Source organism: Cupressus sempervirens, chromosome 9 (genome assembly GCF_028749045.1).
Source record: "Cupressus sempervirens isolate cs-2001-9-10 chromosome 9, ASM2874904v1, whole genome shotgun sequence".
Taxonomy (NCBI): domain Eukaryota; kingdom Viridiplantae; phylum Streptophyta; class Pinopsida; order Cupressales; family Cupressaceae; genus Cupressus; species Cupressus sempervirens.
In genome coordinates, this window is record NC_143126.1 from 724,197,249 (window position 1) to 724,213,612 (window position 16,364).

General features: G+C 36.5%; 2 protein-coding genes across 2 annotated transcripts in view; both read right to left on the reverse strand.

Annotated features, from left to right (window-relative positions):
• The window catches only part of LOC149540758 (peroxisomal 2,4-dienoyl-CoA reductase [(3E)-enoyl-CoA-producing]-like), a 34,526-nt gene extending 32,446 nt beyond the window's left edge, over window positions 1-2,080 (reverse strand). The window contains exons 1-2 of the mRNA XM_089802737.1: window positions 1,879-2,080; window positions 1,583-1,727 (exon numbers count right to left, since the gene is read on the reverse strand). Of these exons, the coding sequence (XP_089658863.1) occupies window positions 1,583-1,727; window positions 1,879-2,080 (347 nt within the window). The remainder of the gene's footprint in view (window positions 1-1,582; window positions 1,728-1,878) is intronic.
• Window positions 2,081-6,777: 4,697 nt separating this feature from the next.
• LOC149540759 (origin of replication complex subunit 6-like) lies at window positions 6,778-10,346 on the reverse strand. Its single transcript, XM_089802738.1, has 6 exons — window positions 10,233-10,346; window positions 10,075-10,121; window positions 9,600-9,704; window positions 8,572-8,652; window positions 8,049-8,160; window positions 6,778-6,846 (listed from the first exon to the last, which is right to left on the reverse strand). The coding sequence occupies exons 1-6, from the start codon at window positions 10,344-10,346 to the stop codon at window positions 6,778-6,780; spliced, it is 528 nt and encodes a 175-aa protein (XP_089658864.1).
• Between the last annotated feature and the right edge of the window lie 6,018 nt (window positions 10,347-16,364).

Below are 16,364 nucleotides of genomic sequence, written 5' to 3' on the forward strand. Positions count from 1 at the left end.
ACCAAGTCAGCTTGCCATGTCACGTCTCTAAGTGGCCTCGCTAAGTTGGCTTGCCAACTTGCCCTACCAAGTTGCCACTTTAAGCCCACTCGCCATGTTAGATCGCCATGCCGACTCCCCAAGTCAGCTTGCCAAGCTGACAATTGAAGTATGCTCACCAAGTTGAATCTCTAAGTTCGCTCACCAAGTCCACCCCTTAGGCCAACTCTCCAGGTCGGCTCACCAAGTCACCCCCACCCAGTCACCTCAACAAGTTGACTCATTAAGTTAGCTCACAAAGTCGACTCACCCAATGGTTTTACCACCTTGCCCCAGCAAGTGGGCTCACTTAGTGTGCTTACAAAGTTTCCCAATAGAGTTGCTTCTCTAAGCTCGCTCACCATGTAAACTCACTTGGTCAGCATGCCAAGTTGACACTTTAAGTTTTCTCATCAAGTCACCCAACCAAAGCGCCTCATCAAGGTCAATCTTTAAGTACACTTAGTAGGTTGGCTCACCAAGTCGCTTTGCAAAGTCACCTCACCAAGTGGCCTCGATAAGTTAGCTCACCAACTTGCACCACCAAGTCGCCACTTTAAGTCGACTCGCCATATCAGCTTGCCAGGCTGACTCCCATAGTTAGCTTGCCAAGCTGACAATTCAAGTACACTCACCAAGTCAACTCTTTAAGTTCGTTCACCAAGTCTGCCCCCTAGGTCAACTCTCTAGGTCATCCCACCAAGTCACCCCCACCGAGTCACCTCAACGAGTTGACTCTTTAAGTTAGCTCACCAAGTCTACTATTCAAGTACGCATGCCAGGTCGGCTCGCCAAGCCCACCAAGTCATGTCACCAAGTCGATTGTTTGAGTACACTCACAAATTTGACTCTTTAAGGTCGGCTCACCAAGCCAGCCCACCAATTCATGTCACCAAGTCGCCTCACCAAGTTGGCTCGCCCACATGTCCCACCAAGTCCCCAAGTCTGCTTGCCAAGCCGACAATTCAAGTGCACTCACCAAGTCGACTCTTTAAGTTTTCTCACCAAGCCCATCCCCTAGGTCAACTCTCCAAGTCAGCTCACCAAGTCACTCCCACCCAGTCACCTCAATGAGTTGACTCTTTCAGTCAGCTCACCAAGTCTACTATTCAAGTACGCATCCCAGGTCAGCTCGACAAGCTAGCCCACCAAGTCATGTCACCAAGTCGATTGTTCGAGTACGCTCACAAAGTTGACTCTTTAAGTTCGCTCATCAAGTCACCCCACCAAAGCACCTCATCAAGGTTAGTCTTTAAGTCTGCTCACCAAGTCAGCTCGCCAAGTCACGGCACCAAGTTGACTCACCTCTCGCCTCACCAAGTGGACTCGCTAAGTCAGCTCGCCAACTTGCCCCACCAAGTCAACTGTTCAAGTATGCTCGCCAAGTTGACTCTTTGAGTTCGATCATCAAGTCACCCCACCAAAGTGCCTCATCAAGGTTAGTCTTTAGGTCCGCTCAGCGAGCTTGCTCACCAAGTCAGCTCGCTGTGTTGCATCTTTAAGTGGCCTCGCTAAGTTGGCTCGCCAACTTGCCCCACCAAGTTGCCACTTTAAGCCCACTCACCATGTTAGATCGCCAAGCCGGCTCCCTGATTCATTTACAACATGACTAGGAATACCTTCAATTGGACCAAATGCAATACCATTTACACGTATTCCATAATCTATCCCCCACTCTAAAGCCATAGATCTTGTAAGACTATCAACAGCTGCATGTAAAAAAAACAAAACTTTGCTAGATAACTTGTTTAAATTATTATGTAAGTAAAATGACTCTCATGTTTATGCTAAAACATTTAAATTTATTAAATATTTAATTCAAATCTTAATCCAAGAAGAATATAATAATTAAAAATGAACCTTTGCAGCAGAGACATGAATTTGATACCAGAAAGCTGAGGTAGTATATTGTAGCACTTAAGTTTAAAATAACACCAGCCTTTGAAGGAGGCTTTCCAATTCCACCTTCCCTCAAATACTTCAATTTTGCTTGACTCATTGTAAATGTGCCAACAATATCAATATCTAGTACTGCAACCACATGTAATTTATCTAACTTCATGCTACAGTTAGGGAGAAAAGCTAAAACATCTAAAAAGAGTTGACAAAAACTTAGCACTTCCTCCATTGACATACGTCATAATGAACTAAAAAGTATGAGTCATCTACACCCTTCAAAAACAAGTCCTTAAGAAATTATGCTTCAACAAAGAGATTAATTCAAACATCTAAGTGACTTGGCACTATTCCACATAACATCAATGTCAAAGCAACTTCAAAAAATCACTCAACCTCGTTAGGAAACCAGTTTGAATTTCTTTCCCCATCATTTTCCACAGCATAACTAATCAACAACATGCATGCTTAGACAATGGAAAATACTCAAGTTGTAGTCTCCCGATGTGTGCTCCCATGAAGCACTCAATCATTTCTCATCCACAGGTTTCAATACCCTCATTAGATCATCCACGTTCAAGATAATAATTGTGAAAGACTATAATGCACAATAATTAATAAATATTGTATAGATTATGTCAAAACTTAATGAATTTCTTGTGTTACTCTTTGTTTGAAGGAATTACATCGAGGGAGTGCTCACAAAGATGAAGCACCACGACTTGCTCAAAGGCTCAACAATTCCAGTACTACTCCAGCTCAAGAAGGCTTAACTGTGGAGTTTCCTCCATGGTTTAAACCACTCTACTTGGAATCCCATTTGCAAAACCTACAAGAAGTGTTGTGCCTTATGAACCATTCATTAGAAAGCCCCTTGAGCTCATCAATAGATAAGCCTAAGATATTTTCCACAGCAAGTCAAATTGTGATATTGCTATCATGATTCAACTGTACATTTTTTGAGTCAAACCCATTGACTCATGAATATAATATATGACCCAAGAAAGAGGGTGAAATTGTAAATGTAATGGATTATACATCCTTTCCTCCTACTACTAGATGACTAAAGGTGCTTGTGTGCTAATTGTACCCCCTTTTCTTGTAGTTATTTGCAATTTGTACCATCCGATCAGTATAGAAATTTGTCTACAATTAGCTAATGTAACAGATACAGTATAGTATGATAAAAGTAACAGGAGGGACAAAAGCTTCAATTCTTGTATGAAAATTACTAGTTCAATTTTTGAGTAGAGAGACAAGTAACAACAGACAAATGATATATGCATTCAAGGTAAGTGGAAATGAAACTTAATATAAATGAAGCAAATGTTTCTAATTAGTAATGACACTTACAAACTGAGCATAATTATACAAGAAAAAAGGATGCATTATGATAGAGTATAAAAGACTAGGCACGCCTATCCAATTTAGAGTTGTAGAATGTTCTACATTTTGAAAATAAACGCTGAAATCAGCAGAGATGTAGATTCATTACAAAAAATAGAAAAAGATGTAACAAACTGGAATCTTTCTATAGATGTTTTCATGTCAAGATTATCTATAGCTGAGAGTAACAACAAAAGATATCCAGAAGCCATCACTTGTATGCATATAGATAATGGAAATATTTTACATTTTGTTATAGGGGGCAGTTTAAGACAAGAAATAACCCCTTAGCTGTGATTCTGGGCATTCTAAGCTACAACATGAAGAAATCAGGAAAAAATTGAAATATGCTTAAGCTTTCATACTAAGTTCCAGTAGCTTAACATACAAACAGAGCTCCAAGATAACAAGAAGGAAGAAAGAAGATTCCATTTTAAAAGCCACATCCAAAAAATGCGAATGAAGGAGTATGAACCAGTAATAAGCAGCTACAACATAATGAAAATCAGGCGGATGAGAAACATGAAAAACACTATGTGTTCCAGCTTTCTCAACATTTCCAAAAAATGTGAATGGAGGAGGCAGAAAATGAATAAATGTGCCATGGGAGCCATCTATAAATGCCAAAAACAATAGTGTACATCCAGATTTGACTAAGAAATGTAGAAAATAAGAATTAATCAGTGATACCGGCCTCAATATCTCGAAAAATGCTTAGAAATTGTAACAATATTTCACCTTATAGCAGGAAGCAAGTGATAGTCACAACTAGAATGAAAGATTGAAAAGGGAGGAAAAAGATACCCATCAGATGTGCAACCATGGTAGTAAGACTAGTCAATAAAACCCAATCTCCAATGGTGGCAATAAAACCCAATCTCCACAAAAAGATAGTCAAGATTAGTCATGAAAAGTAAAAATCTTTACATTTTTTGTTATCCCACTCATCTTTGGCGGCTTAGATAAAAAAGAAACAACAAAAGAACAAGTGATGACTGCTCCTAGTAAGACTCCAAGTGCAGAATCGCGTCAAACTTCAATTTGCAGACCCAGAAGTAACTCTCGTAGTAAGAAGCAGAAAGTAAAATAAAATTAACTTAACTCTATGGCTATAGAGAGATGCCCCTTACAACCTGTTTCAAGTCCCTGAAGCCTCATCTATGCAAATAGATTAGGAATATCACATGGATATAGATGCATAATGATTTATGTAAACTAATAAATATTTAAACAATTATGATATTGCTATTAACTGTATAGTTTTTGAGTTAAACTCATTGACCATGTTGCAGGAGTTGGGGTTCACAAGAATCCATCTTACACAAGAATAAATGGAACACTTAATAATCATTGCATCTAAGTGATGCTCGCAGAAGCATTGGGCCTTCCTAAGTGAATCTTGATAGCAATATCCCAATTTGACTTACTTGGAAAATATCTCCTACTAATCAATTTATTATTTATTGAAAATAATTTTAGAAAAGAGTAATTTTGGAAAGCTCATATGTAACAATCCATCGCTCCTCCACGAGAGGGTGACTATAGATAGCTCAAGGCAAGGACCTATAGGTAATTGTACCTTATGTGATAGAAATCTAGAGAGAAAACATATTAGTATCTGCTTAATGTCTGTTATATGTACTGTAGTTCTGTATTGATTAATTCATAGGTTACTCTTCCACATTATTTACAAGAGGCGTTATTGGACATCTGTTCTACTATTTTGCTTTGAAGTCTCGAGAAAAGAAAAAATCGTGGAGACTTCTTTTCAAGGCCTCTTTCATGGGGCATCATGTTTGCTAGAGTCGGCTCAGGAATAATTCTGAACCAAGATTTGATTTTTTCTCTGGTTAAATGCACAGTCAGGGTATTAGAAGAAGTACTTATACAGCTACAGCATGGTTGTGAGGTTTTCCTAGAATGGTAGCATTATGTTTACAAAATCATGCAAAAAAAAACATTTCATTAAATTTAAGGGACATATTTTATTGCCCAAATATCTTTACTAGTGGTATGCAATCACAACATGACTATGAATCATGGAATCACTGATAAATGCATATGTTCTTATGGGTACTATAGATTCTAATTTCTTAGACTACGACCTCTAATCTCTTTCAACCATTGCTACAGGTTAGAGAGTTTCTGATGAAGATCAATATTCAAAGTTTATAGGCCCCACGATCTCTTAGTAACTCATGTAGCCATGGAATTTCCTTTCCCTATATAGTTTGTTAACAGATAAGGATTTGCAAGACTAGGAAGATTCAGTTCAATCTCAGCTTTTTTCTTAAAAGCAAGAATAACATTTCAAAAAAATGCTACTCGAGCTCAATGCATTAAATTTCTGGGGAGCTGTGACCTGAGCCTGTGCTTGGATCCTTAAAGAGTTCAAAATAGTTGAAGAAACCATTTCCAGTGAATATAAATATTCAAGTTTGTAAGCACAAGGGTCTTTTGATAACCCATGCATACACTTTATCCTTCACTGCATGTTTCTGATAGAGTCAAAAACTGACAAATGCAACCGTTCTCATACTGTTCCCACCAATTTTTTGCTGGAAGACTATCATTTCAACCAAAGTTTCTTGTCAAGCTCACCACATCACAAACTCATCCTTCACAAGGAAATGTGAGCATGACATTGGTACTACAAAATGTTTGTTAAAAAATCTAATTCCAGAAGTCTTAATAGAGTCTTAATATGGACTCTATTATCTTTTGTTATCATTTGCTACATCTCTACCAATCATGACTCAATTATGTAATTCATATATCAATTCTCTTTTTTCATCATTGGCAAAAAAAATGGTTGGAAACACACATTCTTATGAGTCCTAAAGATAAGTTATGAAAGATGAAGTTGAACCCACAATCACATAGACACAACCTTGCAACTACAATGACTCTAAAAGCTAAAAGCATGTTTGTAGTGGGCATGTAGCACTCTCTGTGATTTTTCTAGTTATGATTATTAGATGTGTAGTGCACCCATTTGCACTCTCCTCCATTGATTGGGAGGACTTTCGCATAGTTTCTTTTGAGTCCTTTCCTATAATGCTTATGGAACTAACCTGATCTAATTGTCTACCAATTATCTTTGGACAATGTGTATGAAAAATGTTGAGATTTTAGAATGTTTTATCATCATATGTGAAGGGCTTATTTCATTTTGGAGACTCTACTTATCTTTCACATGTTCCTCTTCTCGCCACACATTATTTATATAATGAAGCAAGTGCGGTCTTGAGTAGAAGATTATTTTGTGCACTACCATAGAACATGTAGGTTTCTTCTTGCTTGGTCTTATTATTCTAGGCTTCCATCTATGGCTTGTTCTAGTCGGTAAAGGTATGGAGCTTAACTAGAAGGGCAAAGAACCCTCTTGAAGCCATTAGTGGTGGGGCATCTAGTTGGCGCTGCCCCTCCCCTTACGAATGAATTGGGATACTCATTCTCCTACCTGAATTTGATAACTCAAGCTCCCACAATTACACCTGATTTGGAGGCAACCTGTGATGCCACCATTACACCTACAGTCATGTCCTACAGCCTGGAATCATGCTCGTGATTGTAATCATAATAGAAAAGTTCTTACTTTCAACATTAGAAAACTTGGACATATGTCCCCTTAACAATTTTATGCATTTTGACTTTGAAAAAATGATCAGTATTGTTGAGATTAAATTAATATTCACACACTAGTTATGAAATTCCCAATGCACAAAAACAATTTAAACACCATTACATCTCCACAAAAACTATATCTTCATGCACTCAATCTAACGATTTTATCTCACATTTCTACATAAGATACATACAATAAAGTAGAGCATTTCTTCTCTAAAAATAGGACAATGTTTAAAAAGATCTATCAATCTCACATTTCAAATGAGTTTTTACAAACAATTGATGAAACCATTGTCATCAAAAATTAATTGGAGGATGTAAATTGATAATCAAGCAAAATAAATCCTTCTTATATTGAAAACACCAAACAATGACCTGAAGCTTAGTGGTGATAGGGTGCTCATCCATATCAGCATAGTTATTATTGATGGCTTCCATTATCAGCTTATTACACTTAGGTTCCATCCATTTTGTCACAAAGGAGGCCAATTTAAGCTTTGGATTGCTATCACGCATAAGCTCACACTGTAGCTTGTGAATACCACAAAGATGCATCTTATAAGGAGAAATGAAATTCTGAGTCATGCTTGGTATAATTTATGGAAGAAGCCATGAGCATGACCATAGTGCAGTTGTGGATGTTATTCTCAAGCTTAAGAGCAACGAAAACTGATTCATTGAATGCAAGGAAAGTTGTTGCACAGTTTCCTCAGATACAAATGAAGACTATGGCAATGGTTGTATGCATAATTTGCTTTAACAATTCAGTTAATTGCTTCACTAAGTATGTCCCTTTGAAAATGGTGTATACCCACTCTTGTAAAGAGTTCACACAGTAGAACTATTTTTTAAGGGATGAAGAATTTCTTTGAAACCATGAAAAAGGATATTTAGAAGTGACCAAATACTGAAACCTTTGAAGAGAAGGCTCAAATGCTAAAAAAGGCAGAACATAGTTGGTGATCTATTATAGTGTATGTGCAAAAGGATTGATTTGAAAAAGGCTAATGTAACAAATTAAAATGAAGAATGCTTGTCAATACAAGATTCCATGGAAATCGATAAGTGATTATTATTGGTGATAATAACAAGCTTGAAGTATACAAGTACAAACAAACCTTATTTCTTCTTGCACATAGGTAAAAAGCTACTGCAATGAACACTGGATGACCAAAATCAGCACTTGATCTTCGGGACTCTGGCAGAGTAGCTATAAATCTTTCTTTGTATCTGTATAAGGTTAATATTAGAATTTCATATTCGATCATGATTTTGGGCTGACAAGACTCAGAGATCATATGGTAACCCCACACTTATCAGAGAGCTCAAGGTCAAAGTATAAAAGCATAGGATTTCATTTGGTATGCCCTTAGGCCTTACTCTGATGAAATCATTATACCCACCCTAATAATTTCCCCAAGCATAGAGCATACTATAAGCCTTTGAGCCATAAATTTCAAAAGATTGGAAATCCAAGAAAACAAACCATTTGGGTCCTGAAATCTGAACTAAGGAAACCTGGTTTCTCAAGTTCCATAGAGCACTATATAAATATTTGACCAGTAAGTTGCAAAAGGTCCGAAGTTTAAGTAAACAGACCATTTGAGAGCTGAAAACTGAGTCAAGGAAAATGGAACTTACAAAGAAAAGACTCTTTGGGCAGACCCAATCAATCTAAGACATCCAAACTGGATTCCAAGTTCTCGAATGTGTAGCTTTGGCCTTGCATTCAATTTAAGACATCCAAACTGGAGTCAAGTAGGTTAATTATCTAAATCGAATCTAAAGACAAGACTCTTTGGGTAGACCCAATCAATCTAAGATGTTTGAATGAATCAAATGATTTTCATATGACTTGAAAGTGTAGATGTGACATTTGATTACAATGAATACTTTTTTGATCTTTAACAAATTGACTCTATTTCTGCAAGTGATCATTCAGGGATCAAACTTTTTGAAGATGAAAGAAACCTTATCAAAAAAAATAGTAATGAGTGTAATAGTGCCTGTAGCAGCTATAATGGTGAAATGGGCCAGCATTCTCATTGCCAAAGTGCCCACAACTATTTTTGTCACTGCTGTCACATTCGCTCTTGTGCTATTCTACTCCATTTTCAAAAAATGACATTAATTAGCATTTCATAAATCTTTCAACTGCCCAAATAGATTTGGGAAAGCTAATATGTTTTATATGCTGTAATTATAAAAAGTGTTACTAGTAAGAGTAAGAAATGGCTCTGATGATGCTTTGATCAAGCCAATTCTTTCTTTATTGTATATAGTTTTCAATTGACTCCTCATATTTTATATACGAGATTGTTGAAATGAAATCTTTCTTGAGCAATAACTCTTATTTTACAAGTACCTCCGTTGGGCAATCTAAATGTCTATTTTAGGTTTCTTAGAATTTTAGTATGGTTTAAAACATATATTTGATTATAATATTTTATAATAATTAATCACTAATTTATTTATTTATTTTTGTTGTTCGAAGGTTTTATATTAAATTTACATAATTCTTTTAGTTATTTGATAAATGATCACGAGTTTTAGGTTGAAATTCTTTTTCTAAGAGTCAAAGATTAAAAAGTATCTATTTACCAAAAATCTTGAAGAGCATGATTTCTTATCTCTTATGATATTGAGGTTGATTTAGATAATTAACCTACCTAACTCCAAGTGCATTTTGCATTGCATTCAAGGATCTAGTATATGCCTTCTCAGACATGCCACTTAGCCTAATGGCCTTCTGTCTGTCAAAGGGAACTTGTAATCTGTACAAACAATGCATTCAATCATTGCAAATTAAATGTCATTGTTGCAATTTTTCTAATAAAATCATAAAGAATGAGAACTAGAAATCCATGAAGGGTAAGCAATGGGAATCATCTAATGTTCAAGGAACAATTTCTCCTCTTGTTAAATTATTTCTTCCTGGACAACATAGATCCAGTCCTGAGGAATGTAGTGTAATGGAAAGGATAAATGACATTAATAAGATTCGACCCAGTGTTATATTATCTCACTGCCGGCATGTGGCATGATCTTTGTTGTAAGGATTATGCTATAAATTTGAGAAATGACCCGATCCTTTTCAATGTAAAATCAGATGAACCCATCTGAATAAGGTTCAAGAAAAATTACTTTGTAGCAACGAGTTCAAAGAAGAGAACCGATTTGCAAACCTCACCCTGTGGATGAAAAGGGGTTAAAAAAGGGCTCAATGATGAATATTCCCAATAAATTGCATTCTAGATGATAAAAATTGCACTAAATTTGACGCATTGCTTAGATAAACATACCACAACAAAAGTGGAAGAATTAAAATGCACATTACGTCTCAGCTTCTCGGCTTTCCTGATAACCTTGTTGTCTTCTGCAAGGCCCAATTTTCTACCCAGCCCATCCATATCCATGTTTCTCTGCAGTGTATGGCTGGGAAACAAATGTTACCCTCCTTCGGCCACTCCAACCGAAGGACTTCTCACCCTCTGCAGTTCACGAGCCCATCCTCCAAATGGACCAACTACAGTTCCACTCGCAACCCGCGCAAATCAAAAGCCACTATTCACTAAGAGGTGACAAAAACAATGGGTAAATCTGATGTCCCAAACACAATACCAGCACACAAGTTTAAATAGGTTTTGAAGATTATTAACATGCATGACAGAACATGTAATGATAGAGAAAGAGGATGAAATGCTAAATCATTTGTCATCAAGATACAAGCATGAATAACCCACAGTTATTATATCAAATTTCCTAAAGATTTCAACTTCAGACTCAAATAAACTAGCACACTACAACTTGTGCAAAAGATTTAGGTGACCATTACAGTGTTGTAATCTTATGGCCATGTCTATGGAAGCCATTCAAGAGGTTGTTACAGCATACGAATAATAATTTGTTGCTATCAATGCACAAATGTACAAAGAAAATATGATATATGGAGATATAGTTTTTGTGAATCAGTATATTCATGGATAATTATTGGACCATGCCTGCATGCTAGCAACTTTGAACTGGGCATTGGGACCGGGGGTTCAACAGTTGGTAGGATCTGAGCCAATGTTAACAGGTGGGTAACCGGTTGCCATAGAATTTTAGGCCAATCAAAGGGAGCAAGCTCTATGTTGGAAATCCCATTGTATGAAACATATTCTCAGAGTAAAGCATAATCATGTTGTACCATGGAAAAAATTAAGGTCATTGATTTAGTTATTAGTGCAATCTACTTCAAAAAAAAACAATTCATCTCTTTCAAAAAAAAAAATTGTAAGGAAAACCTAAATAAGATATGTTTCTTCACCTAAAAAGTAAAGACCTTTAAAATTGGCATAACATGTAGGTTTCTCTATAAAAAGCAGCGTAATATGGAGATGCATCCCCCCCCAAAACTGGGCCATCTCGGAGACGGGGACGTCCCCGGGACAGGGGGACATCATCTCGACCTTTCAGGCAACACCACTTAGAGCACCACCTCTACTAGAGATGGCGAGACGTCTCCGAGATGGAAAAATGTCTCCTTTATTGTGGATGCGGGGGGACGCAACAGAGTCTCCTTTATTGCAGGGGGATGCAATGGAGTCTCCTTTGTTGTGGGTGTAGGGAGACTTGTAGTTTTTGTTTGCATTATAATATTATCTACTTATTTTGATATCATCATTCATGGCACATTATACTTATTGCAATCAAAACAAAACTTTCTAGGCATGACATGATGCCAATAGCACAAAAAAAAAATGCTAACCATCAATTTCTGGGTGTAAAAATCAACAATAGGACAAGTCTAAATCACAAATTCCAGAAAATAGTTTGACGGACATTTTAAGGACTAAACTAAAGGCTTTCTAGTCATGGCTTGATGCTCATAGCACTCCCTAAAAAACAATAAGGAGGTCATCAACTTGTGGGCCTTAAGGCCACAAAAAAAAGCCTACAGCCCAAAAAAATGGCTATAAATTGTCAATTCCCGAGCCCAAAATGAGAACAGATAATGTAATGATTTCTGGTGGCTTGATTGGATGCTCATACTATGCAGTACACATGACGTAATATTCAAGCTCTCTACTTTGGAGATATTTTATAGAAAAAAAAAATTTAATTGTTTTATGAAAAGAAAAATAAACATCTAGCTTAAGTTCAAAAAATAAAAAAATTCAATCATTTTATTAAAGGAAAAACAAACATTTAGGTGACATTCAAAATTAACATATGGGTCTTTAAGTTTCAAGAGAATCAAAAGATGTGCCTTTACTCATTAGGAAACCCATACTACAAGTGTTTTCCTTTGGAGCACTTTCAAAATCCAATTTGAGCCTTCAAGACATATTTTGCAAAGGCTCAATTGGTAGCTCTCGATGTGTATTCTTGCAGCTCAACTAGCACTAATAGTAATGATCCCAGTTTCGGTTGGCATGGATAATCTCACAATTTGAATGTCTATTCTATATTTGGATGGGGTTGAGGATTTTTATTATTGAATGCTTGCCAAGAAGTTACAACACTTTAGTAACTTAGTGTTTCTTACCCTTCTCTAGAGTTTCAACGTACATAGGACAACTGTGAAATACCATTTGAGCCCCACCAAGGTTTTGCAAATATTTTCTAGCATGCTTTCATGGATATCTGGGCCCTATCCATGTTTTGCATACATGTTTATTAGGCCACTGAGTGGAATAGAAAATGGTATGGAAACCTAAGGTTGGGAAGGATAATGCCCATAAAGAAGATTCAGAAAAGGATCCTTAGGGAGAAGCTACTAAGGTTTTTGGAGAAAATAAAGTTAATGTTGAAGGGGAGATGGTAGATTAGAATGAGGTTAATTTTGAAGTTCAGGGGGAATCTAGTTCCCTATCCTCCCTAGATGGGGATATTGGAAAGGAAGAAACTATTTTTGGTCATGAAGTAAAGGAATCACAATTAGAGAATATTCACTAGGAAAAAGATCATTCTACTGAAGTCTTGTCCCCTAACTTAGGTTTTTACAAGAGTTAGGGGGATTTTATTGAGGAAGAGAAAATCAAAGAGAATAATTGTGAATCTTATTCTAGTAATATGGCTAACAAAGTGGAAGACTCGCTAGAAGGGGGTAGCCATTAGTAGCCAGAACTCTACTTTGAGGCTCAAAAATATGGAATTTTGGGTTTTGATTCATCCTTAGATAATTTTTTGAAGTCAACCTATCGAGAAGAGTGTACTAGAGATGAGGTATCATAGGCCATCAGAGATCTCAAGAAAGGGAGCACAACTATAGTAGAAGAAAAAATGCATAAAATTGGAAATAACTAGAAGACAGACAAGGAAGGGGGCTCTTCCTCTTCCACTTTATTTGGGGATTCAACTAGAAGAAAGAAAATAATTTGGGATCTCCTATTTTGAAAGAGAATTTTGGTTCTCCATGTGAAGTTGGAAGGAAAAGCCAAAAAATTAAAAGAGAACAAGAGAGTTTGTAGAATATAGCTGATGAAAGTAGGCGACTATTCTAGAATTTAAACCAAAAAAAAATGAAAACCATAAAGTTGATGTGGTTAGAAATCATGTTCGTGACCATAAGCCAATTATTATAGTACTTTAGGAAATCTAAGATAGACAAGGAAAATATGGAGAAGATTAGGCCTTTTAAAAATTGTTTAGTGGTAGCTAGTAGCTTTGAAGGGGATTCAGGAGATACATTGGTTCTCTAGAATCAATCCTTGTTAAATGGACAAATTATTGATTCCAGTAAGCATTTGATGATCATCAAGCTTCACCACTCCAAATTAGACTTAAGTAGGATTTTGGTCAATATTTATGTGCCAAACAATAGGAATGCTGAGTTGTGGGAGAAATTATCTTATTTAAAGAATATGGTGGATGTTAGTAGTTGCCTAATGTTGGGAGACTTTAATGTGCCTCTTTATGATCATAAAAAAAGGAGGGTAATCTAAGTCATTTGGAATAGAACAATAACATCTGGCAAAAAATCCAATCCACTCTTTGGCAGGAACATCACTGCATTGCAACCCCTACTGTGCAAGCATATGTTATAGTTTAATTCACTTTAAGTCAACAATAATCTGCATAGGAACATTTTCCATGCTTGAAATGTGGAAATGGTATGTGCACATACCAATAATTTCTTTCTCAACAACTTTCGAAATATACCTGGTTGCAGTGTGGCAATCACCACATACTCAAAGGTTTTTGATAATTCTAAGCATTGTTCCATCATCCATGTAACAACCCATCGCCAACTCTTCTGTATGATGGGAAAGGAGAAATTTCTTCTCCCACTTCACATCCATTCATTACAAATTCTCGCCAAGGAGTGTCGCCATAAATTCTCCTAGCTGTATGTTCACATTTGATTTATAAGAGCCAAGCAAACTCATCCACACAATTGAATAGGGATTCACTTGTATTTCATGAAGTTTAATATACCTGATATACCTGTAGTTCAGTGTAGGTAGGGCAGGTGACTCATAAGTAGCTATAGGCAGAAAGAATGCCTCTGGCGACCATGGCGGAGGAATGTGGAGGAATGATTTTCTACAACCGTTCTCTACACTCCATTTCTTGTTTCGTGTCTGGTCCTGCTATCAAAAATTAAAACTTAAACTCATAACCATTCTCCTGCTCCTTTGCATGCTCGGGTAAATGATTTTTCATTTTAAGTGAAAGCCTGTGTTGGTCAAAATTTCGACCAACACGGGTTAGATTTTTAAAAAAGAGAAAAATTTCCTTCTACAATCCGACGAAACTAAACATGGTCAAAAATTTTGGTCAAAAATTAGAGTCAAATGTAGTAGTGATGACAATTGCTTTAGTGATCCAAATACTATCAATTAATTGATTGACAAGGAGGAGGCAATCAATAAGATGTAACTAGTACACCAAGAGAAAGGTTGAAGTTATGTTGTTGTAATGAAGTACAAGGATCAGCTAAGCCATTGATGAAAAAGTGTGTTGATGACATACTATAAGACACAGAGAATGGGTACACTGAAACATATCAAAGATGTAAGGTTTTTAGCTAAGACATCTGTAAAGCCTAACTAAAGTTCATTAGAGAGAGGGAGTTGAGCAAGCTAGTAGGAGCTGTGCAGATTCCTAGTTGAAGCTGAGCAAGATCAATATCAAGTGTCAAGTAAACTTCAGATGTCGAGTGATATCAAGTGTTGAGTAAACTTCAAGTGCTGAGTGATATCAAGTATCGTGTAAACTTCAAGTGCCGATTGATATCAAGTGCCGAGTGATACAAGTGCCGAGTAACACAGAGATGCCGAGCACTAGTAAAACCAATAGTGTCAAGTAACACAAAGATGTCACGCACCAGTAAAAACAATAATGTTGAGTTGCTGCATTATTTTAAAAATCAAAGATTCACCAAATCAAAGCCGACAAGGTTGTTATCTAGAAGTTTGTCAATTAAATGGAAGATAAGAATGATGAGCTGGTGGCACAGAACACCATGTAAAACATTTTTAAGGATACAAAGGATGAATTTTATAGATGAGAACAAGATATGAAGTAGATACATTGTATCCTACCTAATCCATTTTGAAACCCTAAAATTGGAGAAGGAGAATTGAGCGGCAAAGGCAAAATTATATTTCTACTTAAGGAGTCATAAGTTCATGAAGAAGAGAGAGAGAGAGAGGCGGTCAAGAATGAAAGCATAAAATGCTGAAGGAGGTGCTAAGGAGGAAAGAGAGCATAGTTACTCTGTTTCAATAAGAAGACCCCAGTTATGGATGCATTGGCATGATGAGTAAGAAGACTCAAGGAGACGAAGCTTGATAAGAAGACAAGCAATCAGAGCTGAAGTGATTGAAGCCAAGCATAAGGATTGAACTGAAAGTGTTATCTGAAATCTATAAAGTATGTTGTAAGTTATATCAGATCAAAAGGCAATTATCGTTACTTTCTAGAAATTGTAACAGTTAGTTTAAATCCTATGGACTTAGGTTGGTTTGATAGCCATGAGATAAATCCTTTAACAGGGTGACATTCCAAGTGAATGTTCTAAAGTCCTTTAACCAGGCCCATTCCTAACAGTTTGGTGAAATCCTCTAACAAGGTCACATTTAACAGTGTGTTGTAAGCCTTTAACATGGTAGGCTTTTAATAGGGCATCACTTTAGAAGAGTGAGAATTAGGTAGCATGTTATTGGTGATTTTTTTCAAATTGGGTTTCCACGTAAATCATTGTGTCATGTGTTGGTCTTACATGTTTTATCTCTGCATGTTGATTTACTATAACTTACTAATATGGTTGATTTAAGTTTGGATGGATGAAAAGTGTATGGATTTATTAAAAGTGTAAAAAAAGTATTATTAGGGCATTTGGACCTTGAATAACTTATTCACCCCTCCCCCCCCCCTCTCAGTTATTGTAAAGAATTCTAATAGGTTTGTTGGAAGAAAGGGCGCCCACTCTCAGTTGTTGAATG